Source organism: Thamnophis elegans, chromosome 5 (genome assembly GCF_009769535.1).
Source record: "Thamnophis elegans isolate rThaEle1 chromosome 5, rThaEle1.pri, whole genome shotgun sequence".
Classification (NCBI taxonomy): domain Eukaryota; kingdom Metazoa; phylum Chordata; class Lepidosauria; order Squamata; family Colubridae; genus Thamnophis; species Thamnophis elegans.
The window spans coordinates 89,874,815-89,901,015 of record NC_045545.1 but is presented as its reverse complement, the minus strand read 5'-3'; the positions used below and the strand labels follow the sequence as shown (position 1 = coordinate 89,901,015).

General features: G+C 43.0%; 2 protein-coding genes across 2 annotated transcripts in view; one reads left to right on the top strand and one right to left on the bottom strand.

Moving 5' to 3' along the window:
- Window positions 1-14,787, bottom strand: part of SS18L1 (SS18L1 subunit of BAF chromatin remodeling complex) — a 31,190-nt gene extending 16,403 nt beyond the window's left edge. The window contains exons 1-4 of the mRNA XM_032217341.1: window positions 14,305-14,787; window positions 6,393-6,469; window positions 4,122-4,206; window positions 1,109-1,253 (exon numbers count right to left, since the gene is read on the bottom strand). Coding sequence (XP_032073232.1) covers window positions 1,109-1,253; window positions 4,122-4,206; window positions 6,393-6,469; window positions 14,305-14,433 — 436 coding nt within the window. The 5' untranslated portion in view covers window positions 14,434-14,787. The remainder of the gene's footprint in view (window positions 1-1,108; window positions 1,254-4,121; window positions 4,207-6,392; window positions 6,470-14,304) is intronic.
- Window positions 14,788-15,347: 560 nt separating this feature from the next.
- Window positions 15,348-25,270, top strand: PSMA7 (proteasome 20S subunit alpha 7). The gene is made up of 7 exons (XM_032219104.1): window positions 15,348-15,624; window positions 19,260-19,386; window positions 20,356-20,480; window positions 21,849-21,971; window positions 23,238-23,357; window positions 23,650-23,712; window positions 24,511-25,270. The coding sequence occupies exons 1-7, from the start codon at window positions 15,529-15,531 to the stop codon at window positions 24,604-24,606; spliced, it is 750 nt and encodes a 249-aa protein (XP_032074995.1). The 5' UTR covers window positions 15,348-15,528; the 3' UTR covers window positions 24,607-25,270.
- Window positions 25,271-26,201: the final 931 nt, after the last annotated feature.

Here is a 26,201-nt window from a genome sequence, read left to right as displayed (position 1 = left end):
GTAGGTAGGTAGGTAGGTAGGTAGGTAGGTAGGTAGGTATAGGTATAGGTATAGGTATAGGTATAGGTATAGGTATAGGTTTAGGTTTAGGTTTAGGTATAGGTTTAGCTTTAGGTTTAGGTTTAGGTTTAAGTTTTATTCAACTTAGATGCTGCCCTATTCCCGAGGGACTCAGGGCGGCTAACAAAACCGAAGGGAAGGGGAACAATACAAAAGGAAAGGAAACAAAAACAAACAACAATACAAAACCAATTTAAAAGGTCTCAAAAAGCACACCAATTCGAGTGGGGATGGGACTCAGCAACCCCAGGCCTGCTGGAACAGCCAGGTCTTAACGGCTTTACAGAAAGCCTGAAGGGTAGTGAGGGTCCGAATCTCCACGGGGAGCTCGTTCCAGAGGGCCGGAGCAGCCACAGAGAAGGCCCTCCTCCGGGTAATTGACAGCCGGCATTGGCCGGCAGATGGAATTCAGAATATACATACATACATACATATATATTAGAGATAGATGAGAGACAGATACATACAGGGAGGGAGGGGGAGAGAGACAGAGGGAGGGAGAGGGAGGGAGGGAGAGGGAGGGAGGGAGGGAGGGAGGGAGGGAGAGAGAGAGAGAGAGAGAGACAGAGACAGACAGACAGACAGACAGACAGACAGACAGACTGACTCTGTGATAGGCAGGCAGGCAGATACAGAAGCAACAAAACAGCAACAATAACATTCTACAACTGTGATCCCTGAAAGGTTATGCAGTATTTGGAATATCCTTGCAATGCAAATGAAAGGAGAAACAGCTCAACACTGATTTGAGACTGGATCAACATTTTCACACTTAACTTCCCCCATTCTGGGCATCCTGCAACTGTGGGAAAAGTGGTGGTTGCAGAGTCCTAGCCACTGCTATATAAACTGAAACCCCACAAATGTTTTTCCCCCATGGTTTTAGAAATGCATTAGACCAGTGTTACTCAACCGTGGCCGCTTTAACATACCCGGACTTCAATTCCCAGAATACGCCAGCCAGCTCTAAATATTCAACCTTGATTAGTTGTAAAACCCCGGCACAAGCATTTGTGATGCAGTTGCCAGGCAACCGTGGACCACTTACCATTGCTAATCTGACTCTGCATGAGAGACGATGTTGGAAGCCCCGTGCTGATTGCATCACTGAGGTTGCTCTGTGAATGGAGAGACTGATTGGAGGCACTCTGGCTCATTCCAGCTGGGCCGAGATTCATGTTTTGTGTTGGTGGCTGTGAGATTGGAACAAAAAGACATTTCTTAAAGCAGCTGGGTTTCCCCCCCCTCTCTTTCTCTCTCCCTCCCTCCCTCTACCTACCTACCCACTCTCCCTCCCTCCCTCCTGAATTTCTCTCTCTCTCTCTCCCTCTACCTACCTACCCCCACACACTCTCTCCCCCTACCTATTGTATTTCTCTCTCTCTCCCTCCCTCCCTCCCTCTACCTACCTACCCACTCTCCCTCCCTCCCTCCCTCCCTCCTGAATTTATCTCTCTCTTTCTCTCTCTATATATCCCTCTACCTACGCACACACACTCTCTCTCCCCCTACCTATTGTATTTTTTCCCTCTCTCCCTTTATCTACCTACCCACTCTCCCTCCCTCCCTCCTGAATTTATCTCTCTCTTTCTCTCTCTCTCTTTCTCTACCTACCTACCCACACACTCTCCCTCCCCCTACCTATTGTATTTCTCTCTCTCTCCCTCCCTCTCTCTCCCTCCCTCCCTACTGAATTTATCTCTCTCTTTCTCTCTCTCTCTATCCCTCTACCTACCTACCCATTCTCCCTCCTTCCCGAATTTATTATTTAGAGAGGGTTGTTGAGTACTATGAAGCAGTATATAAGTTTAAGTGCTATTGCCATCATCATCAACATCATCATCATCATCATCATCTATTTTTTAGGTTGGGGTTGAAAGAAAGAAACAGTGTGATCACATCTAGATTTAATGCTTTACGGAAGGCCAATAAGAGATGCTGTTTCAGGGGCAACAACAGAGGAGACATAACTCCTAGGTGCCACTAGATGGCACTGTCTAATAGATGGAAACCAGAAGACATCAATTTTGACAGGTCTGGTACAGCAAGTAGGGATGGAGACAGATGGCCCTGCATATAACCTGGTTCCAGGCTATGTAGGGCTTTATAGGTTATCACCAGCACTTTGAATTGCTATTTCCTAGTAATTAGGGTGCCTCACAGAGGTGTTACACGGTCATGTTGTGAGGTGTGTGTGTTCTTGGAGCTCCCTGTGCTTGGTTGTTTTCTTGCAAATATTTCACTATCTAACAAGGTAACGTCATTAGTGTGGGCACTGATGATGTTACCTACCATATTTTTGGAGTATAAGATGCACCGGAGTATAAGACGCACCAAGATTTTGAAGAGATAAATTGGGAAAAAAAAGTTTTTTGCACTCTTCAGACATCCTAAACTCTCTGCATGCCTCATTTTTGGTGAAAAACGGGGGCATGCAAAGAGTTTGAGAGGCCTGCAAAGTGCTCCTGGGGGCAAAAATGAGCAAAAAATTGCCTGTTTTTTGCAAAAACGGGCCCATATTTTGCCCAAAGAAAGGCATTCATAGTCTTTAGGAGGCTTGTAGCATGCTCTTGGAGTCTGGGGGGGGGGACACAAACGAGCAAAAAATGCCCCATTTTTAGCTAGTTTTTGCCCTCCTCAGGAGCGCTTTACTGGCCTCCTACGTCCATTTTTCCTGGGAGAGCACACATTCCGACTTTCACCAGAATTGGTGTGTTTCAGAAAATCTTTGGCCTGATTATGAGTTTACCTGAGAAAATATTTTCTAATATAAATACCATAACGAGTCATTTGGAAGCCATTCCACTCAAACATGCAAAATTTAGAACAGCTGTGAGAAATTTGTTATCAAAGAAAACTCAACAAAGCCTCCATGAGGAAAGAGACAATCTTTCAGCCTACGTGCCTCAGCTGACCTCAGGAAGCTATGAAAAGCCTTTGAGGGGGAGGAATGAACCAGTAAAGACTTAGAAAAGCAGCTACAATAGTTCAGAGATTGTTTCTTGACCTCGTCTATCTCAAGGAGCTGACAAGTCCCCTTGACAAATATTAAACTTTATATCTAGTATTGTTTTCTGGCTATTTAACACTGAGAACAGCATGAAGCAGTTGTGAAGGAAATAGAAGCACGGCGAAGTCATGTGTCCTGCTAAGGACACATGAAGCTTCTGTTTTGGAAGAAAAATAAAGCATGCAGATACATGAGTTCCTGTAGTTCTTCAACTGCAGAATTCAGTTAACTGAATATATAACTCTTTCCTTTTGATCTATGATTAGGTTCGTCTCCTCTTTCCCATCAAATATTCCATTACTGCACGTCCATTTTTTTGAAGGGGTGGGGTTTCGGTAGGCCAAAAATGCCGTATTCAGTGTATAAGACGCACCCAGATTTTCACCCTCTTTTTGGGCGGGGGGGAGATGTGTCTTATACTCTGAAAAACACAGTAGTTTAAGTAATAAAACATCTGCAAGAAAACCACCAAGCTCAGAAGGACCCCTCATTTCAACCCAGAGCTACAAATATTCTTCTTTATCAGATCGATTGTGTCTTCTCAGTCGCTCCAATGCACAGGTATAAATCACAGCCCACATCTCTTAGTCCACAATATGAAAAATTAATTCCACTGCAACCCACATGCCGGGTGTGTTTCTGGTTGTTCCCCCACCTCCCATAAAGCACAGTGGTGAAATCTTTTTTTTGCCCACCGGTTCTGTAGGTATGGCTTGGTGTTTCTGGGTAGGCATGGCCAACTTTTTTTTCACTTTTTAAAGCATTAATTTCCTGCCGGAAACAATAGGCAGGAAAAAATGCTTTAAAAAATGGGGGGGGGGGCCCTTCTAAATATCACGTGGCTCATAGCTGAGCCATGCGATCCTCGGAAGCTTTTTTTTTTTACCACCGGTTCGCAGAAGCAGGGGCAATCATCCCTACTGGTTTAGCCAAATTGAACTGAACCAGGAAGATTTCATCCCTGAACCAAAGGATTCTGCTCAAACTGAGACTTCCTTTGACTTGGCTCATTCAGCAATAAACCTGGTTTGATTTGAATGAAGATACTTACAGCAGGCAGCAAGGACTGCATATTCTGATTGGAGTCTGCTATGGTGGCCAAGTAAACCAGATTTCTGTGTAAGATTTGTTGGTATCTATAGACATAAGAAAACAGCACATATCTGAGAAGAAGAAACTGTATTGGAAACATTTTACACACCACTTTATAAGGCCTTGGTAAGGCCACACTTGGAATATTGCACCTAGTTTTTGTCGCCACGATGTAAAAAAGATGTTGAGACACAAGAAAAGAGCACAGAGAAGAGCAATAAAGATGATTAGGGGACTGGAGGCCAAAACATATGGAGAACGGTTGCAGGAACTGGGTATGACTAGTTTAATGAAAAGAAGGATTACGAGAGATATGATAGCAGTGTTCCAATATCTCTGGGGCTGCCACAAAGAAGAGGGAGTCAAGCTATTCTCCAAAGCACCTGAGGGCAGAAGCAATGGGTTGGAATTAATCTAAGGGAGAAGCAACCTAGAACTAAGGAGAAATGTCCTGACAATTACAATTAATCAGTGGAACAGCTTGCCTCCAGAAGTTGTGAATGTTCCAACACTGGAAGTTGGAAGAAATCATTAGGGCAGAGAACCGGTTGTTAAAATTATTTGAATCCCACCACAGCCCCCATCCCTCTCAAAATCCACTGTGTTTTGGAAAAGTACCTCTGCACTGGATGCATTGATGCTACAACCAGTTCACCAAACTGTTCAGAAAGTTAACAATCGGTTCTCCTAAAGTGGTGCAAACTGGCTGAATCTCACACTGGGTGGGGGGCTTAAAATGGATGCTAAATATTCCTGGATTAATCCAGTGCCCTGGAATGAAATCACCTGAAATGAGAGGGGGGAGGGGTGCAAGAGGGAAGGGAAAAGCACCAGAAATTTCTGCAGTTTGAGAGAGGCGGGCTGGTTAGATGCAGCCTGCCAGAATGGGATGAAACAATTTCAGTGTGCATTTCATTGCACGGGGCTTCGTCGTCTGCTGAACCCAAGTGGAAGTTACACAAACACTGCTCCTTACTACCACTGATCATGTTACCTAGTTTGGGTAAGGAATCTTCTGCAAGAAAACAAACACACTCAGAGAGCACCAAGGACCTCACAACCTCTTACACGAAGCTAAACTGGGTTCGATTGACAGTGGTGGGATTCCAAATATCTTCCTACTGGTTCTATGAGAGTGTGCTTTGCGCACGAATCAGCTGAACTAAAAAACAAGGCAATATAGGACAGGGAACGACAAGGGCAGAAGGGCGGGCCCAACCAGAGGTGGTATTTGCCAGTTTTCTAACCTACTCAAAATTTTCGCTACTGGTTTGCTTGAACCGGTCCGAACCGGCTGAATATCACCTCTGGTTCAGCAATTTGGGGTTCGGCTTCGGTTGAGAGACCAGCCGTTGTTATTTAATCTGTTGGGTGACCAAAAACTCTATGATAAAGGTAGAATTTCATTCATAGGTGTAGCACCAATGTAAAACAAATGTCAGACTAAATAAAATAAATAAGGCATGGTTGAAAACAGTCGCCTCTAGAACGAATGCTTTAATTTAATTTCTCTAATGTAATTTAATTTCTTTAATTTCTCCAGATGTGAGCAATTTAAGACTTGTGGACTTCCACTCCCAGAATTCCTCAGCCAGCAGGCTAGCTCAGGAATTTCCCAGAATTCCCATAGCTGTCTTAGGAATTCTGGGAGTTAAAGTCCAATTTGTTAAGTTTGGAGACTTCTTCATTAGAGACAGGGGGGGTCTATGGAGGAGAGTAAAAGAAATCAAGATAACTGCCATACCGTGTTCCCCGAAAATAAGACAAGGTCTTATTTTGTTTTGATCCCCGAAATAAGTGCTTCGCCCTCTTTTCAGGGAGGTCTTATGATTTTTGAGGTGCAGGAGGCAGCGAGCGTGGTCACCTCATGGCTGCTGCTGTGTTGCAGTATTTTCGGGGAGGGCTTATTTTCAGAGGAGGGGTAATTTTAGCACATGCGCTCAAAAGCCTAATTGGGCTTATTATCCGGGTTGGTCTTATTTTCAGGGAAACAGCGTAGTATATGCAAGAAACAGGGCATGGGAAACGTGATTGGAGCAATCTTGCCTTTTTTGACCTCTTGACTCCCACTATAAAGAACAATGTTAAGATCCTGGCTAAAGAAAAAGGAATTGTAGATGTTTTCCACATTGGCAATAACAAAATTATTATTTTCATCCGCTGACAGTTGTCCAGGAAATGACAAACTCATCGCATTATTTTAGCATCAACCTTATAAATCGATACTCACTGAGTACATTCTGCTGTTTTGCCCTTGCTCTGATAGTCCATGATGCACTGTATCAGATGGTGATTTTCATCCAACATCTGGATTTAAAAGCAACAAAAGAGACCCGGCCCATTACTGATTGAAACATAGCTAAGAAACCTCACTTGATCCTGCTAAAACTTTTGATACTCCTTCCACCATATTTAGGCATTAAGTACTATGACATCTAAACAAGCAATTAGCAAAAGCAGGGGAATAATATTTGAATTCACGGAAATCAAATGTTTCAACCATCATCTAAATTCATTTTAATTTTTAAATTTAGCTTGCCTGTATTTTTTTGGAGGCAGTTTACATGGCAAACATCCCCACCGGTTTTCACCAGCACAACTACCCGGCGAGATGGGTTGAGCTAGGAGGAGGAATTGGAAAAAGACTTGGGCGAAAAATTTGGAAACTTGATGTTATATAGCAGTGATGGCTAACCTTTCTGTCATTGTGTGCGATAGCACGCACTGCACCCATAATGCAATGTGTACACGACACCCACGTGCCCCTCACCCCTGCAAATGAGCGTGTAACCTCCACAAATGCACCCGTGAACAGCTCCCCGCTCCCCCCCCCCCGCGCATGTGCCTCGTTCCCTCGCCCATTTTTGGCTTCCAGGTTGGTGCAGGAGGCTTTCCAGGGCCAAATTGGGGCACAGGGGGGGCTTGTGTGGGCCCCCACGCTCCATTTTGGCTTCCGGGTTGGTGCAGGAGGCTTTCCAGGCCCAAAACGCATCGCGGAGGGGCTCTGCATGCCACCTGTGGCACGTGTGCCATAGATTCGCTATCACGGTTATATAGGCTGACAACAGCAAGAACACTCTGTGCACAAAAAATGGAAGGACACTTGAACCCCCACAATGGACAAATGGCTGCAACAGTTGATGAAGTTACCATAGCAGAAATAGTTAAATTGTTTGCTTTGATAAAAGAAAAGAAAAAGACAGTTAATTTTGTTTCTACTTGGAAACCACTTCTGGACTTTGTGCTTGAGGTGGAGGGAAAAAAAACCTTTGATTTTGGGTTTTACTGATTAGATTGGTTTGTTGTTATAGAAATGGCTAGTTTATACTATTATGGAAAAGTAAAAACTTGAGTTGAGAGCCAGTGCTTGTCCGAAGATGTCTCCGTGGTCAGGTGGCCGGCATGACTAAATGCCAAAGGTGCCCGAAACACAGTTACCTTCCCACCAAAGGTGGTCCCTATTTTTCTACTTGGCTTTTATAGGTGCTTTCGAACTGCTAGGTTGGCAGAAGCTGGGACAAGTAACGGGAGCTCACTCCCTTACATGGCGCACTAGGGATTGGAACCGCTGAACTGCCGACCGTTCCGATCGACAAGCTCAGCGTCTTAACCACTGAGCCATCAAGCCCCCTTCCATTCTCCTAGCCCAGCTTTATAAATGGCTGTATTCACAGGACACACTGAATAACAAGCTAAAGGATTAGATTTCAGCATTTTAGGTTAGCACGTTAAGCTCCAGCTGTGGTGGGGAGGTCAGGGAGACCAAGAAAAAAATGTGTGAATTCCATGAATCACAGCTGAGTTAATCAAACAGACTAGAGAGTGTGTGCAAACATGGCTTTTTATGTATAAACCCAAACAAGGCATGGTAGTAAGTGGGCAATTTGCCACTTTGATGTCATCCTGAAGAACCACACTTCCTTTTCTTTAGCAGTCAACGGAGTTGTCCCAAAGATGCTTTCCCCTCCCCCCTTGAAGATCTTTTGCTTCTCATCCAAGAAGCTTCTTCAGTTCGGTCAAAACTGTCAGAACTGAAGAAGCTTCTTGGGTGAGAAGCGAAAAACGTTTTGAAAGAAAAACAAAGTCCAATTGCCTTTTGAAAAAAGCACCTTTGATTTTTTTGAGCAAACTGTGACCTGGTTGATGGAAAATCTCCATAGATGTCCATGGGGTTATTTGTTACAGGATCCAATCTGGGTCAATGACCAGGACTAGAAGCTTAGTCTTCTGAGCTTTCGGAATCAGGAGCTTCCCAAAGCATACACTCTGCTAGAGAGATGTTTCCTGAGGATGGGCTCCAGCAGGAATCCCGAAGCTCAGAAGACTAAACCAGAGGTGTTATTCTGCCAGTTCGCCCCAGTTTGGGTGAACTGGTAGTGGTGATGGTAGGAGGCTCTGCTCACCTGCCGAGACATCATCACGGACGCTCTGCGCATGTGCTCCTGGTTCCGAACCGGTAGCGAAGGTAAGAGGATTTTATGCCTGGACTAAACCTGTTCTGACCGAGGCTTCCCAAGAGCATGAAGCAAACTCCTTGTTCCGACAAAAAACCCTTTTATTAATTTACTGTGAATTCTGCTCATTCACACCCAGCAAAGTCTTTCGAGGGAAGATTTACAGTCACAGACCTTCTCTGGCTTGGAGAGCTGCCAGTCTGCAAAACTTGGAAAGGATCTTGGAGAGTCCCGAACCAATTAAGCGAACTAATTGTCTCCTGCAAACTCCACTCCCCTTTCGCTCCTCTTTTATTTCCTCTGGGAGGGGCCATTTATCGTCCACCTGTGGCCTTACTTTTAAGTCGACCCCTGTTCTTTAGCTGATCCCTTCATCTGGCAACTCTGTGCATGCGCACACTGGGAACAGGCTCCAGGTGTTCGTCTGTCTCACTGATGTCTGACTCCGAAGGCAGCTGATAACTGGCATAGGCTCTGGCCCCCTCTTTGCCTCTGACACAGAGCCCTCTTATCAGAGCCTTCCCCAGACTGCAGGACTGGCCCATGTTCCTCCCCAACCTCCTCACTGGCTGACTCTCCTGCCAGCTCCACTGGTTGCTGGCGGGCCACAACAAAACCTCTGGTCCCAGTGACCGACCCAAATTGGATCCTCCATCATTATCCTGGCAAACGTATATTTGCCTTCATTTGGGAATTATTTCAGAAAATAAATAAATAAAAGCATTCCCTTGATGATTTCAATGAGATTGCCATAACTTATCCTCCGTGACCTTACTGAAAAAGTGACTTATGACCAGTTTTCACACTTACGACCGTTACAACATCTCCATGGTCATGTGATCAAAATTCAAGCGCTTGGCCACTGGGATACATTTATGACAGATACACCATCCCAGGGCCATGCGATTACCACTTGTCACCTTCCCAACCAGCTTTCAACAAGCAAAATCAATGGAGGAAGACGAATTCGCTTAACAACCGCATGATTCACTTAACAACTGCTGTGATAAAAGGTTGGAAAACGGGGAACGATGCACTTAACAACTGCCCTGTTTGACAATGGAAAGTTTGGGCTTCCCTGCAGCCATAAATTGAGCCTCTTGACGTGGGTGAAGAAGGAGAGGGAAAAAGTTGGCTTGAAATTCAACATTAAGAAAACTAAAATCATGGCATCCAGCCCTCTCAACTCCTGACAAATAGATGGGGAAGAAATGGACAGTGACAGATTTTACTTTCCTGGGCTCCAAGATCACCGCAGATGGGGACTGCAGCCAAGAAATCAAAAGACGCTTGCTCCTGGGGAAGAAAGCGATGGCAGCATACTAAAAAGCAGAAACATCACCCTGCCAACAAATGTGTGTATAGTCAAGGCTGTGGTTTACCCAGTTGCAATGGATGGCTGTGAAAGCTGGACCATAAGGAAGGCTGAGAGCCAAAGAATGGAGGCCTTTGAACTTTGGTGCTGAAGAAGACTCCTGCATTGAGTCCCTTGGACTGCAAGGCGATCAAACCGGTCAGTCCTGGAGGAGGTCAACCCTGACTGCTCTTTAGAAGGCCAGATCCTGAAGAGGAAACTCAAAGACTTTGACCACCTAATGAGAAGGAAGGACTCACTGGAGAAGAGCCCCAAGCTGGGAACAATTGAGGGCAAAAGAAGAAGGGGACGACAGAGAATGAGGTGGCTGGATGGAGTCATTAAAGCAGTTGGTGTGAGCTTAAATGGATGGTAGAGGACAGGAAGGCCTGGAGGAACATTGTCCATGGGGTCGCAATGGGTCAGACACGACTTCACAAGTAACAACAAAAACAACAGGTCACTAGAACAAAGATATGCATGCAGTTTTTGACTTACAGCTATTCATTTAGTGACTGTTCAAAGTGACAATGGCACTGAAAAAAATGACTTATGGCCATTTCTCACACTTACGACCATTACAGCATCCCTATGTAATCAAAATTCGGAGGCTTAGGGACTGGTTCATATTTATGACGGTACAGTGGGTCATGGGATCACTTTTTGAGACCTTCTGACAAGCAGAGTCAATGGGGAAGTCAGATTCACTTAACAATCGTGTTACTAACTTAACAACTGCCATGATTCACTTAATGACTGTGGCAAGAAAGATTGTAACATGGGTCAAAACTCAGTTAACAACTGTCTCACTTAGCAAGTGGTCGTAAGTCAAGGACTACCTTTAAATAAGAATGCTACTGAGGTGTAACATTTGGAGTAATGAATTAGGACACTCCTAATCCAACCAGAGACACAGAGTGTTCTGACCTAGGCTTCCCCAAAAAGCATGAGGCAGAGTCCTGGTCCCAACAAAACCCCTTTTATTAAACGAATGTGAATTCCTCTCATTCACCTTCAGCAAGGCCCGGCAAACAGTCTTTCAAAGGAATATTTATGACTACAGACCTTATCTATCTTGGAAAGCTGCCATGTAAATAGTTTCCAAATGAGGTGCTGTGCAAGGAAAGACTGGGCACAGAGTCTCTGAGATTCACGGACAGATCTTCACACTCCTGAAACAAATCTAATGACCGAACAAACAAATTGTTTCCTGCAAAAGCCCACTCCCCTTTCGTTCCTCTTTTATTTCTTACGGGAGGGGCCAATCACCTGTGACTTTACTCTGATTTCTGAGTTGTTCTTTTCTTCTGGCATCTCTGCGCATGCGCACACTGGGAACAGGCTCCAGCTGTTCCTCTGCCTCACTGCTGTCTAGCACCGTAGGCACCTGTTCACTGCCAGATGGCTTCGGCCTCCTCTCTGCTTCCAACGCAGAGCCCTTGTCCGAGCCTTCCTCAGCTTCCAGGACTGGGCCATGCTCTTCCCCAACCTCCTCACTGTCCAACGACTTCATCCTGAACAAGACTGATTCCAGCCAATAATAGTAAGATTCATGTCTCAGATGATTTTTTTTCTTTTAAATACTGTCAGCTGCCACCTCACACGTGCTAGAGCTTCATTAATCATTACCGTGTGTTGACAGTCTTCCATGGACTCAGGGGATGGTGGATGGGAGGGAAAAATGCTTTAGGAGGGAAAGCGAAAGTTTTAACTGCATCTTCCTGAGACACTGCTTCAAGGTCACCCGCTGGGAGATAAAAGCAGCTGCATACACTTGAAATGAACTTCTTAAGACATCTTGCTTCAACCTGATTTGACGGTGGGGAGGTGTCAGCGCGGGGGCGGTAATTTAGGGAGGAAAAAGTTGAACAGGGATTTCAGTGCGTGATTCTCAGTTCTGGCTATGCATTACTGCAATACCCTTGATTTCTAATAAATAAAACTGTACCTTTCTCAAGAAATGGAGCCAAGGATCATTTCTGTTTAGGAGTACAAACTGTGGTATGTCTGACAAGTATATGAGACTCTAGAAAGAGTGCAGAGAAGAGCAACCATGGGTACTGGAGGCTAAAACATATGATGAACGGTTGCAGGAACTGGGCATGGCTAATCTAGTGAAGAGAAGGACCAGGGGAGACAGGATAGGAGTATTCCAATATTTGAGGGGCTGCCATAGAGAGGAGGGAGTCAAGCTGTTTTCCAAGGCACCAGAAGGACAGACAAGGAACAGTGGATGGAAACTGATCAAGGAGAAATTCAACCTGCTAATAAGGAAATTTTCTGACAGTGAGAACAATCAACCAATGGAACAGAAGTTCCATTCAGAAGTTCCAGTCATTACTGGAAGCTTTTAAGAAGAGACTAGACTGCTATCTTTCAGAAATGGTAGGGTCTCCTGCTTGGGCGGGTGTTTGGCTAGATGATTTACAAGATCTCTTCCAACTCTGTTAATCTGTTAAAACATTTTGCAACAGAGCAGTGAACATCCACTTCCTAGATGCTCCATTTGTGGTCCATCAGTGAAAAACTTTCAAGAAAAGGTTGGACAGGCATTTATCCACCAAGGCACGAGGTTTGGACTAGAAAACTTTCAAGATCCCTTCCAACCTGATGCTCCATCCTCTTCCTCACATCCCTCCACCTGATGTTCCATCCTCTTTCTCATCTTCCTCCACCTCGTGGTCAAACACAACAGATACAAACGTCAAAGCTTTTCTTTCAAGATTCTGAAAACACCTTCATGGCTGAGGCTCCTGGGTGATGTAGTCTCAGCACATCCAAAGAGAGCCCAGTGGACCACCCTTGCTCCTGGGAAGGTGGGTGGCAGGCTTGCTGGAGGGGGCGAGCATTGAAAATCCCAGGTATTGTTTAAGCCTCAAGCAGATCCAGCCTGGCCAGTAGTAAGGACTAGCTCCTTTCTTGGGAAACAGGGGCAGGGGCGGTGGGGATAACATCTGGAGGGACCTTTTTATGCTGTCCCAAACTCCCCAGGGGAAATTTTCCTTACTCCAGATCAGGAAGGGATTCAATTCCCATCCAGAAGAGCGCACAGAACAGAACAGAATAGAATCTGGAAGGGATGTCTTCTAGTCCAGTGTTTCCCAACCTTGGCAACTTGAAGATGTCCGGACTTCAACTCCCAGAATTCCCCAGCCAGCATTCGCTGGCTGGGGAATTCTGGGAGTTGAAGTCCGGACATCTTCAAGTTGCCAAGGTTGGGAAACACTGTATCTAGTCCAGCCCCCTGCTCAAATAGAAGAACCTATACAGTATCTCATAATCACCCCTATCCCAGTCGATTCTTCCTTCCCGATCAGCTTTTAGGGATTTCCTCCGGAATGAATGAATGAATGAATGAATGAATGGAAAGAAAGAAAGAGATCAGCCTTACAGAGAACTACAGACGATCCCCCAAAAGGCAACCCCGAAAGGGAATACCGTCAACTCCCCCCCCCCCCGGCGAGGAGCTGGCCACCGCTGCACGCGTTTCCACCCGCAAACAATAATAAAGCCCCCGCCTCCCCTCCGATCCCCATTCCGGGCGCGCACGGCCGCACTTCGCGTGAAATACACACGCACACAGACAAAATCACACAAAACCCGTTGATCCCCGATTCCCGGCACCTCCAAGAAAGAAGATGCGTCGGGCAGAGAAGGGAAGGGGGGGGGGGCTGCTTCTCAACCCTCCTCGCCCTTTTTCCTCCTTTCCCCCCCTCCCTCCACCCCCCCGCCCGGCAAAGGCTGGAGCGCTGTCAAAAGCGACGCCCCGGCATCTCGGCCGAGCCCCGGCTCTGCAATGCGCCCGCCAGCGAGCGAAACCTCGCAGGACGTCGCTCTCCGGAACCGGCCAGTCAAGGGAAGGAGGGGGGGGGTTGTAATCAAGCCGGGCTGACCCCCCCCCCAAAATAAAGAGGTGTAGGGGTGTGTGTGTGTTTCGAGAGGTTCGGGAGGGTTTTGCACGAGCTCGGCTTTGTTCTCTGCCTCTTTTTTTTTTTTTTTTGCCCCCGTCTTTGCAGCTGCAGCTGCAGCCACAGGCCACAGCAGCTTCCTTTTTTGCAAACGCCCGTGGGAGCCGGAGCCTCGAAGGAGGAGGAGGAAAAAGAAGAAGCGGTGCATCTCCAGCTGCTGAGCGGGTTCGGGGAAGCTGGATGCACGCCTCCCTCCCTGGGATACCCACGGCTGGTGGTCCCTATTAAAGCACCCACCCCTCTCCCTTCCTCCTCTCCCTTCCCGTTTTCTGTCTGTCTATCTATCTATCTCTATACATACATGCATACATACATGCATGCATACATACATACATATATACGATGGCTCCCCCCCCCCCCCGTTACCTTCTGGATAGTTTGCTGGGTGACCTCTCCTTTGCCCCTCGGGCGTGCAGAAGCAAAGGCGACCGACATGGTGGGGTGGGTGGAGGGGCGGCGTCCGCTTGCCTTTTCCGACCCAGACGGGTCAGGCATGCAGGAGGGCTTTTGCCGGAGCTGCCCTAATCTTGTTATGATCTCCTGGCCGCTATTTCTGCCGTGCAAAAAAAATTAAAAAAAAAAAGAAGAAGAGGCGAGGGAGGGGGGGGGGCCGAGCCTGCGCCGCAGTGCAAGATAGAGGGGGAGCCGGAGGAAATGGTACAATCTGAGCCTGGAACAACAAGCCTGCGGCATTGCACCAAGAGTTCTTCCGCGCAACACCCCCCCTTTCCCCCCCCTTTTTTCCTTTTTGGTTTTACCTGGCCGCTTCTGCACGCCAAGGCAAAAGGCGGCGAGGCAGCGGCTGAGCTGGGGCTAAGGGAGAGAGAGAGCGGCCGAGCCACCTGAGCGGCTTCGCCTCCACCTCCTCCTCCTCCTTCTCTGCCCCCCTCCTCTTTCTCCAAATCCACCTTCCTCTCCTCCCCCCTCCGCCCTGCACATGGTGCATCCCTGTTGTCGGCTTTCCTGTCGCGAGCGAATCGCATCTCTTCCCTGATTTTTGCCAATAAGAGCATCTCGCTGCGCCAAGTGCGTAGCAAGGGCGGGGGAAGAAGGGCAGCGCTACGCCAAGTGCGTGGGAGCGGCAGGTGGAAGGAGCAGACACGCGCGTACGTCATCTGCGTAGCGTCAGCCAAGCTTTCCCGGCGGCTGCCTTCTTCACCCGTTAACCTCGCCTAAGCTATTAGAGTACCAGGAAGCCCGGTACGCTTCCTTATGTATTGGACTGACAGGTTGGGTTACGCCTCAGCCAGCTAAGCCAATCCCGTTCGAGCGTTGCGTCCGGCCAAGAGCGTCGGCGACGAGGATAGGTCGAGCCGCTTACGGCTGCCAAGTACGTGCTTGACGTAAGGCATCAGTCTTTTTTCCTCCCCCTCCCCCCCCTTCTCCCATATGCTTATAAACGCCTGGGATAAAAGCGGAGGAGCCGGCGTATGAGCGCTGCGTGAATAGCGTGCTACGCGCGGCATCCGGCGCATGCGCGCTGAGGGAAGGTGACGGTGCTGTTTTTTGAGGAGGGAATATCTCGCGCGGCTGCTGCTTCCTTTCATTCTCGGCTCCGGTCGGCGCTTTTTTTGTCGTCTCGCCGCTGTCATGAGTTACGACCGGGCCATCACCGTTTTCTCCCCGGACGGGCACCTGTTTCAGGTCGAATATGCCCAGGAGGCCGTGAAGAAAGGCTCCACAGCGGTAAAGAAAAGGCGCGCCTGAGGGAATTTGAGGGGTGGGGGTGGGGGTTTGGAAAGGGCCTCGGTCTCGCGGAGCAGGGGACGCGTTTGTACTCCAACTCCTATCACTCCCAGCCGGCAGGGCTCCCCCCCCCCCCGCCCTACTGGCAGAACCGGCCCAATGTTCTTCGGCTTCAGCCCCGGGCCTCGGTCTTGTCCCGCGTGGACCAGGCCCGTCCCGTCCGAGCGCTGGCCTGAACTTTCCCATCGATTTGCTGAGGAAAGGCTATAATTTAGAAGGCCTGACTCTGATTGGAAGGGACCTTGGAGGTCTTCTAGTCCACCCCCACCCCTGCTCTGAACTGGAGACAGCCCCGGCCTGTACCACTCCGGACAAATGGCTGTCCGATTGCTTCTTCAGCCCAATTCTAGAAGATCTTTGCAATGGGCAGTGCATTTTTATTTCCCTGAACTGCAAATATAATAATAATAATAATAGTAATAATAATAATAATAACAACAACAACCAGTCAACGGTATTTATGACACATTTTTAAATGTTGAGTTGACTGAGTTTCATGTTTAATGAATAAAAGTAGTTATTGTTATTATTCATTCATTCATAATAATGTGGTTTATAAATAAAATGCCAAAAGCTTTTGGTGAAAAGACGCACTTCGAGCCGGTTCTAATAACGAGAGGGGCCTCTTTCCAATAAAGGCCCCTTTTCGGGCTGGGCAGGATGGGCCTCCTTTTCAGGCACTTTGGGATTGGATTTTCCAGAATTATCATCAAGGAGGGCCTTGACTTTTGGCTGTACACATCTGGCGAGGGGGGGGGGGAGGTGATTTTGTTAGTGTTAAACCCATAAGATATATATGTGGGTAAAAAAAGATAAAAGTTCCCCTCGTACATCTATGCTAGTCGTTCCGACTCTAGTGGAGGTCTCTGATCAAATGGCCGGCATGACTAAAGGGCGAAAGGACAGGGAACGCTGTTATGTTCCCACCAAAGGTAGTCCCTATTTTTCCACTTGCATTTTTACATGCTTTTGAACTGCTAGGTTGGCAGAAGCTGGGACAAGTAATGGGAGCTCACTCCATTATGAGGTGCTAGGGATTTGAAGCTCAGCATCTTAGCCCACTGAGCCACCACATCCCTTTTATATGTGGGTATAGGTGTACATGTATAGCACAGGCATACATGTGTTTCCCCACAGTATACAATGCCATAATAGGAGTTTTGGTTTGTAAGCTTTGTTGTCCGTGTCTAAAGAATTTGTCTGAATTTTGGTTTAATGTTGTAGGAAGCCTGGGGTAACTACACAAACTGTGATACAGAACGTTGGTTTGGTGTGATGTTAGCAGGGGGTCAGAGAAAAGGAGTGGAGTGGAGTGGGGGCTATATGTGAGAAACTCTTTTGTTTCTTTGGGTTCATCCTCTGACAATATTGTTTTATATTGAAGGGGTTAGATAAAGTTAGGTTTGTTGTTGACACATTTTCTATCCTGCAGAGAAACTAAGGATTATTCTCCAAAGCTAAGTAATTTAAAGGGAAACAGAAAGTGAAACACAGACTCTTGGTGAAGCTTATCTCTCTGGCAAGAACTTTTTCATTTTTCCAGTACTGTACTTAAAAAAAAACCTGTTTGCTTATGTTTTAAGCTTTAAAGTATAACATTTTATTTTATTTAGTTATAAACATTCCTGAAATGGAAAGGGGTAGGTTCCTAATCAAATAAAGTAATGTCAGGTCCAGAAATGAGCACAACATAAGAAAATCCTAAGACAATCCATAGAAAGGATTGATAGAAAAAAGTGTCTTGACTGAACGAGATCAGAAAAGAGGCTATAGTTACAAAACTAAGAAATAGGAATTTCAGATTGCGGAGGCAGGCTTTTTCAAGGAGTTAAAGATATTAGAGACATTCTATCAATCACTGAACTAAATGTGAGCAATGTACAACAGTTCTGGTTAAAAGTTGGAAGAATTAAAACCTAGTTATAGAAAGAGGGGCTTTGTTAACCTTGTTTAATAAGTAAAACAATATAAAAAAGTAAACGTGGCTGAGTGAAATAAAATATTTGTGCCTAGAGTAAGCAATTGAATTGCTGGATGTGAGCAAACAGGTATAGCCAGTGTGTATATGCAATCCTACATTGCTTTATTGTAGCCTGTATTTTTAAGATTAAAAAATAATTGAGGCAAGTTGCCTCAATATGATGGGCCTGAATGTACTTATAGGAAGATGGAATTTTGAAAGACATTTTAGATTAAATCAGTATATTTTTCCTTGTGTAGTTGTTTTCTTTATTTGAGAAGTTGTACTGGACTCAGTTTTAAAATTAAAGAGAACTTCAGAATGCTTATTGTTTTTCTCAATCTCGCTTGAGGAAAATGCTGGAAGATAAATATCAAGCTCAAGTAATAAAACTGCTAGGGGAAAATTACTAACGTTTTGGAGTGGGAAACAAGGTTAAATTGAAGTTCAGGAGAAAGGAGATGCTTCTCCTTAATAAGAAAATAAACTAGGATTAACAGTCAGCATCTCTTGAGTGGGAGAGCCCTCAGGTTTCACTGTATTTGCTTGGGAGATCTGAATATTGAGTATGTCTGCCATTAAAGGTAGTATACTAGCTGTAACCCTTCTTGAATAAATCAGATTTGGCAAATTGTGCTCAGGTTATTCTCCTGACAGCTGCAACAGGTTTGATGAGTGATAACCCTTGAAAGGTGTCTAAAAGTTGCAATTGGTGAAAAATGGGGCAAGTAAGCTGCTAACCAATGGGTGATACGGGGTCAAAGAATGATCTTGTGTACCAGATGCTTACTGCTTACCAAACACAATTTAAAGATTCAGTGTAAATCTTTGAAGTCCTAAACAGTTTAATATCTAATTACTAAAGGAGTCTCATGATATAACCTCTCCTGTGAGGTTAGAATGAAAGGAGAGGACTCTTTGAAAATGTTCTCATTATCAGAGAGAGATTTCTTGATGGCCTTTTTTGATATTGTTTCCAGACATTAGAATACACTTCTTTAAGAGATGCCTTGGGATCCAATTTTTTCATCATTTAAAAAATCTGTAAAGGCATCTGTCCTTTGAAGAGAGATGCCTTCAACTTATATTTTTGTTTTTCCCCCCAGTTTTCATGTTTTTTAAAAAATTGTCCTGACTATTCACTAGAGTAAAAAGGTATGATATAGAGCAAGTAAATAAAGTTGGTATCGGTGGCTGCTACAATTTTTTTTATTGGTTGTGCTGATTGGGGTTGATCAGAATTGAATTCCATACTATAGGAGGCACCATGAGAGGGGGAACATATAAGGTTGCTTGTTCCAGATGGTGCTGTTGCACGGATGGTTTTGTTTGTATATATTTGTGTTACCTGTTAAAACCACTGAGAAACGTCATACATGTTAAAGTGCAAATTTTCATATCAGATAAAGTTATTTTGATTCAAGTTTTGTTTAGGATAAATTAAAGTTCTAGGTTAAATCTAAGAAGCCAAACCACTACAGTATAATAGGGAATGATTCTAGTCTGAAATTATAAAAAGGCATTTGTTTTGCTATTGACATTTTTTTAAAAAAAAATTACTAATATATGGGAAGGGTGCTTGATATGGCACTTACTCCTTCATTTCATATTACAGGTTGGAGTACGAGGAAAAGATATTGTAGTTCTTGGCGTGGAGAAAAAATCTGTAGCGAAACTGCAAGATGAGAGAACTGTCCGAAAGATCTGTGCCCTTGATGACAATGTCTGCATGGCTTTTGCAGGTACTCTAAGGATGGATTTTCAGCCTTTTCCCAATTTCACTTTTATTTAGATTTGTGTGAGACTATACATCTAAGAATTCTTAGCCAGTGCATTGCTTGCTATAAATGCTAGGAATTACCTTCCAGTGGATCCTTTTGTTGTTATTATTTGCAAAGAATCTCAACAAATTAAAACTATTGGGGCTAGGGAAAAAAATCTGGGGATTCCTTCTCTTCTATTGTCCTGAAAACATCCTAATTAAGGACTGTTTTCTTTATCTTTCAGGTCTATTTTAAACCTCTCCTTTAAAAAAAAAGTACTTTAAAATTGATTATGATTTGTTTTTGAAATCCAAATCTTTATAAGCAAATGGTATTCAGAAATGTCATCTTTCTATTAATGGAAATTTAATTATTTTGACTTGAATATCATAGTGTCATTCTTCTGTCAGATATTTCAGTAGCAGAGTTTTCCTGTTTTACTCCGCCCACCATTTCTCCCACCTGGTGGGGGTGGATTTAATAGGATTAAAACTGCTGTCAGTCCACTAGTCCACTAGATTATTGCAATTAAGTTTTCCTGATTTTACCAATCAGGTTAGCCAGCCCTTAAAGGCAGAGTTCTGTAGCACTGATTCGTCTTTTTACTTAACAGTCAGATTTAGGTACAACACTCCTTTTTTATTTCTTTTTCTAAACTAAACAATCTTAACAATATGAGCGGAGGAATGGCAGTCACAAACTGTCAGGTTAATCTTTCCTCTGTTCTTTTTCATTCCAAATCATAGGAACTCATAAGATATCATAATGAAAGTGTGCTGGGAGTACACGTAACATATATCCAGATCAAAATATTTTTTTTCCTGGAACATAGGATCAACATGGGCACAAAATAAATAATTCATTTAACCATCTTACTAAAATAGAAATATTTTTATCTGTCTTATTTTGCTAAAAGCAAATTTTAATATTTTGAACTATTGTTTACAGGTCTTACCGCAGATGCCCGGATAGTTATAAATAGGGCCCGAGTGGAATGTCAAAGCCATAGACTCACAGTGGAAGATCCAGTCACTGTTGAATATATTACCCGTTATATCGCTAGCCTGAAGCAGGTATGTACATTTTTTTAAAGGCCATATTCATTCCTTGGTTTTGTTGCAAACTTTGGGCAAAAATGGAATATAATATAGCTGCTTTTATTGGGCAAAAATAAAGTCTAATCCCCCCCCAAAGGTAATGAAAGATAGTAGGAAATAATGTTTCCTATTCCAGTTATTAGATACTATGTTTGATCTTTTTTGCAGCTTTAATACAGGTAGTCCTCTACCTGTAATTGTTCATTTAGTGGCTTCAAAATTACAACATCACTGAAAAAAGTGACATGACCATTTTTCACACTTATAACTGTTGTAGCGTCTTCATGATCATGTGATCAAAATTCAGACACTTGGCAATTGACTCATATTTATGACCTTTGCAATGTGCTGGGATCGTGTGATCTCTTTTTACAATCTTCTGACAAGCAAAGTCAATGGGGAAGCAGATTCATTTAACAACCGTGCTACTAACCTGTCTGCAGTGATTCACTTAGCAACTGTGACAAGAAAGATTCTAAAATGAAGCAAAGCTCACTTAGTAATAGCAATAGTACTTAGACTAATATACTGTTTTGCAGGGCTTCACAGCCCTCTCTAAGTGGTTATAGAGTGAGCATATTGCCCCCAACAAGTTGGGTCTTCATTTTACCCACCTCAGAAGGATAGAAGGCTGAATCAACCTTGAGCTTGGTGAGATTCGAACTGCCAAATTGCAGGCAGGCAGCAGTCAGTAGAAGTAGCCTGCAGTACTGCACTCTAACTATTGCGCCATGGATCACTGTAGCACTTAACAAATGTTTCACTTAGCAACATAAATTTTGGGCTCAATTGTGTTCGTAAATCAAGAACTACCTGTACTTGCTTCTGTCTTTGACAACTTAGTGATGTTCTTTTAATTAAAGGGTATGATAAGGATACCTTTCAGTTCCTAAATATGCATTTGAAAAACATCCAAATTCCAGACTATTTTAATAGATTAATGAGCAAACAGATTTAAAATATTGATTCTTCAACATCGTTTTGATTACTAGTAAATGTTTTCCAAAAACTATAGAGTACTGTTTTGCAATTTTCAAAAAGCATGGATTTGAAAATGATATTCTGAGTTTGAAACATCTGTTCTGTACTTGCTGGAAGTATTTCAGTGCTGTTTGATCATTCAGATGTTTTGCTTCTTTAATGTGGAGCTAAGGTTCAAATTCACTCTGTTTTGAACTCTGAACTGCTGTCTGAAATAGGGACTTTTGCACTTAAAATCTTTTGAGCTCTTCTTCAGAACATAATCTGATTACTTAGTTGTCAAGTATTTGTTCATGAATTTTTACATCACTTGGCATACAGTTATCATAGTCATAACACCATTTCCCCCCTGTTCTTCTTCAGCGATACACCCAGAGTAATGGCCGCAGACCTTTTGGTATTTCTGCCCTTATTGTAGGGTTTGATTTTGATGGAACTCCAAGGCTATATCAGACTGACCCTTCTGGCACATACCATGCTTGGAAGGTGAGTTGACCCATTAGATTTTGTGAAGATGAAAATGAAGGAGCACTTAAATCCTATAAGTAAATACTTCCATCAGATTAATTCACACTCTCATAATCTATGAAAGATCAGAAAGTATTACACAGTTTAACCGGAATATCTCATTCCTTCGTCTCCAATTCTGGATTAGATATCATACCCTTTTTAAAAACTGTTTAACCATACTGTGATTCAAAATAGTACATTCCCTCTTATTCACAATCTGTGTATTTTCCTGCATTTATTTATATGAGAAACCAGAGTTAGACTAGGTTCGTGTATCATACTAACCACAATGTGACTGGTTTGGTTTAACAAGATATGTGAACCCTGCAAAATGGAACATGGTTAAGCAAATTTAGTTCTTTGCTTAGGATTTAATGGGCTACTAGAAAAGTAGACCCAAGGCAAGATAGGTGGCAAAATAATTAATTAATTAAATAAATAAATAAAATAAGTACATTTTAAAATGAAAACTAATCAATGTGGAAACAGCCAAAAATGGCACAAAATAATTTATAGCAACTATTTAGTTAAAGTTCTATTGTCATTTGCGTTCTCTTATTTATAGGAGTGTCTTCTTTTTGATATTGATAGCATTGTAGAACTTCCCAGTCAACAATTGGAATTGCCTCATTGTTAAAAATATTTGTTTAGATATAGAAAATGCACATGGTTACCCATCTTACATATAAACTCCAGGTAGTCAGCAATAATGAAGAAGAGCAATATAGTAACTTTTAAAGCTCAACCCTTGACCAAATAATTAAAAGGAATCGTAGTACAATAGCAAAGGCACAATATAACAAACTGAACCACACAAACCACACTTGCAGTGGGTCTCCCTAAAAGCCAGTTGTTCAAGAAGGAGAGGAGATGGGGTCTTAAGGGAGCCTGCTACATAGGACAGGCATCATAATATTGTGGGCCTGTCTTGCTGCAAAATACTTTGGTCTGATTTCCCTAGACCCTGGAGTAGTAGATTAATTTCAGGGTGAGGTATGCAGTAATTGGACCTGGAATATAGCCATCAATTGGCTTTGTCACTGTGGAAAAAAGAACTTATCTCTTTCATTAAGAATATTGCATGTTAGGGGACTGTTGATGTTAATTGGGGTCATAGTATCTGATAATTGTTATTAGCTGAAGGCATCGTAAGCTCTCACATGAAACATTTAAATATGTAAATATTTCATTGACATTTTTCATCATTTTGCCAAGCTTTGCCAAGTATATTTCTTATCCTAGGCTAATGCAATTGGCAGAGGAGCAAAATCCGTGCGGGAATTTCTGGAGAAAAACTATACTGATGAAGCCATTGAAACTGATGATCTGACAATTAAACTTGTTATCAAAGCCCTTCTTGAAGTAAGTGACAACATTTGAATTGTTCCTAACTTGATAATTTTGATAAACAACAAGCCTAATAATTTAATATACTTTAATTTCATTCAGTAAAATTAAGGTCCAGAGTTCTTTGCCTGGTTCTAAGATTTATTTGGAAGAGAGACATTTTTTCTGGGTGTTCTAAATTTATTAGATTGAAGCACTCTTAGATTTGACATGCAGTTCAAATGAGATGTCATCTTTCATTGCAAAAAAATCCTCAATTGTAACACATTTGTAAGGAAATTGTTTTTCTAAATTTCCACATTTTAAGGTTGTACAGTCTGGTGGAAAAAATATTGAGCTGGCTGTTATGAGAAGAAACCAACCTCTCAAGGTAAGCTGACTTAAATAATACTATTTTTTTGTTTTGAGGATGGGTTGTATATCATAGTTGCTTGCAAAAGAGCCCTGCACTTGAAAGGGGGTGGCTTCATAATAAATAATAGATAATTGACTTCTATACATACTTGAAGCCTAAATAAAGGAATAATTCATTGCAAATTGTTCTGTTTCACTCAATTTTTTCCCTAAATTCATATATACATGAAAGCAGAGGTTTTTCAAACTGGATAACTTAAAGATGTGGGGATTTCAACTCCCAGAGTTCCTCAGCCCCAGAATAATGGTCCTACTTTTGGGCTCCAGGGATTGGTTCTATGGAGGGCAATTTTTCCACGGCCGTAGAGGGCATGGTTTTATGTGCTGTCTGGATCCTGTGCATGTGTAAACGGGGATTTGCTTGCTCGCATGACCCAGTTCCTGGCAGGCCTTGGACCAGTGGCGGTCCACAGCCCAGGGTTTGGGGACCCCTATTATAGAACATTATAAATGCAATTTGAAATTTTGTCTCAAATGAAAAAAAATATTGCACAGCGGTTTTTCATTTAGTTAACAGCAGCGTCCTTGACCTAACAGGACTAGAAAAGATGGGGATGAATAAAATAGGCAATTGATTTATCTGTATTTCCCTTACCTGGCTTGCTTAACTGTACTGTTACTCTGCTTATTACCATTGGATCAAGGAGAATCCTTCAGAGGATGAGATTTGTCAGGGAACAGTCCACAATGAAAACTCTGGTTACATAATATTTGAAACTGACCTATTGATTGTATTTTCATCACTTCCCTTTAGATATTGAGCCCTGATGAAATTGAAAAATATGTTTCTGAGATTGAAAAAGAGAAAGAAGAGAATGAGAAGAAGAAACAAAAGAAAACTACAACATGATGAATGAGTTTCTTTAGTTTTGGTTTTTAAATCAATCATGAGTCTGTATAGATATGTAAGCATTCTATTTCCTTGTTCTCTGCCCCTTTTAAGAGGTCTACAATAAACCACCTGTTTTTTTAAGCTTGTTACTAGAAGAGGCTCCATTCTTATATGTATATGTATATATATAAGCCAGACTGCAATAATACCAGTTTTTCTAAACAAAAATCAAAAATGTTTTCATAACTTGTTCAGGAACCCACAATTTGACATAGAAGATACCTTTTATTACTAATTGTTCTATTACTGTTTATCACCACTGCTGCATTGCTAATGTTTGTTCCAGTTTATTAAAATACATCAGGGAAATGACAAAGCCTAAAATTGCTGAAACCTCACTCCAGCATGATGTGGAAATGGTTCATACTGAAGTTTTGCACTTAAAATATGAAAGATAACATGTAAACTTCTGATCTCGGTTGAACGTTTGACAGTAGATCTGTGTGTGAATTGATTTCTAACTGCATGGCAGTAAATTTCAATAAAATCATTTTGGCAGGTAATCGTAGAAATTCTCATACAGATTCAGGATGGGACCATGGTTGTAATGTCACCCTGAAATTATGAAAATGTTACCGTCGTCTTGCTTCTTTGAAAAATACATTGGTGTTGAGCCCTTTTCTTCCAAGCTAATCTGGTTTTGTTCCTTTGTCAGTTCCAGGCAATCATCAAAGTCACGGGAGTTACAATCCAAAACTTCAAAGAATTGGCAAACATACATATCAAGTATATTTTGTGGGGAAAGGATGCAGTATGATGAAAAGTATTTGCATATAGAACAGTTGGAAAATAGGGACTATTAAGTTGAATCATTGGAAAAAGGGGATTTTCTGTAACAGAGCAAATAAGCATTTCAACAAATAATGGGTTCCTGTTCCTTGAATAATGGGTCCTTTGTGATTTTGCAGCCCAGATAGAATAATGTAAGGTAGAAAACCAAGATTCACAGGTCTGAACCACGCCCTATGGCAGTGTACATGTACTGGAAAATACTTGTAAGCCTTTGAAAAGTAGTGTCAAGATCCTGACTAACGAACCCAAGAATATCAGAACTCGGATGCTGAGGTCTTCTTCAAAGAACTTTATTGGATACATCATATCAGCATGATCAAACGTAAAACCAACTCCAAATGCTTCCCCGGTTTCAGTACAATTAAAATAGGAAATAATTCCCTCCCCAGAAGTCACGGCCCATTAGGTTAATTGGTGGCCTGTCCAGGCACTCCTTCCCATCTCTATCCACCATCTGTAGAGATTACCTTGATTCCCATGAGAAAGTTGTTTTTTGCCTAATGTATTTCATCCTCCTTTTCCCTCCCCCCATGTGGAACTAAGGAATAGCAAAATGGCTTCTGCCAGGTTCAATTAGAAGTTGATAAGTAGTGCACAAGTGCAAAATTCACAAAGATTCAAGAGACTAGGATATAGTAATTGTAATGAATGGAAAAGTACGGTAATTTTCAACTTCAGTATAGGTGTTTCACATGATTTAAAAACAAGAAACTTGGCTTCTGAAGTGATGGCAGGATGCTTCCATTACCAGTGATGCTTTC

Bases quoted from the DNA above. Each gene is read 5' to 3' on its own strand.
- PSMA7 (XM_032219104.1), top strand. From the start codon at position 15,529: ATGAGTTACGACCGGGCCATCACCGTTTTCTCCCCGGACGGGCACCTG. The intron at 21,972-23,237 runs GTGAGTTGACCC...TTCTTATCCTAG, and splicing joins GCACATACCATGCTTGGAAG to GCTAATGCAATTGGCAGAGG. The intron at 23,713-24,510 runs GTAAGCTGACTT...ACTTCCCTTTAG, and splicing joins GAAGAAACCAACCTCTCAAG to ATATTGAGCCCTGATGAAAT.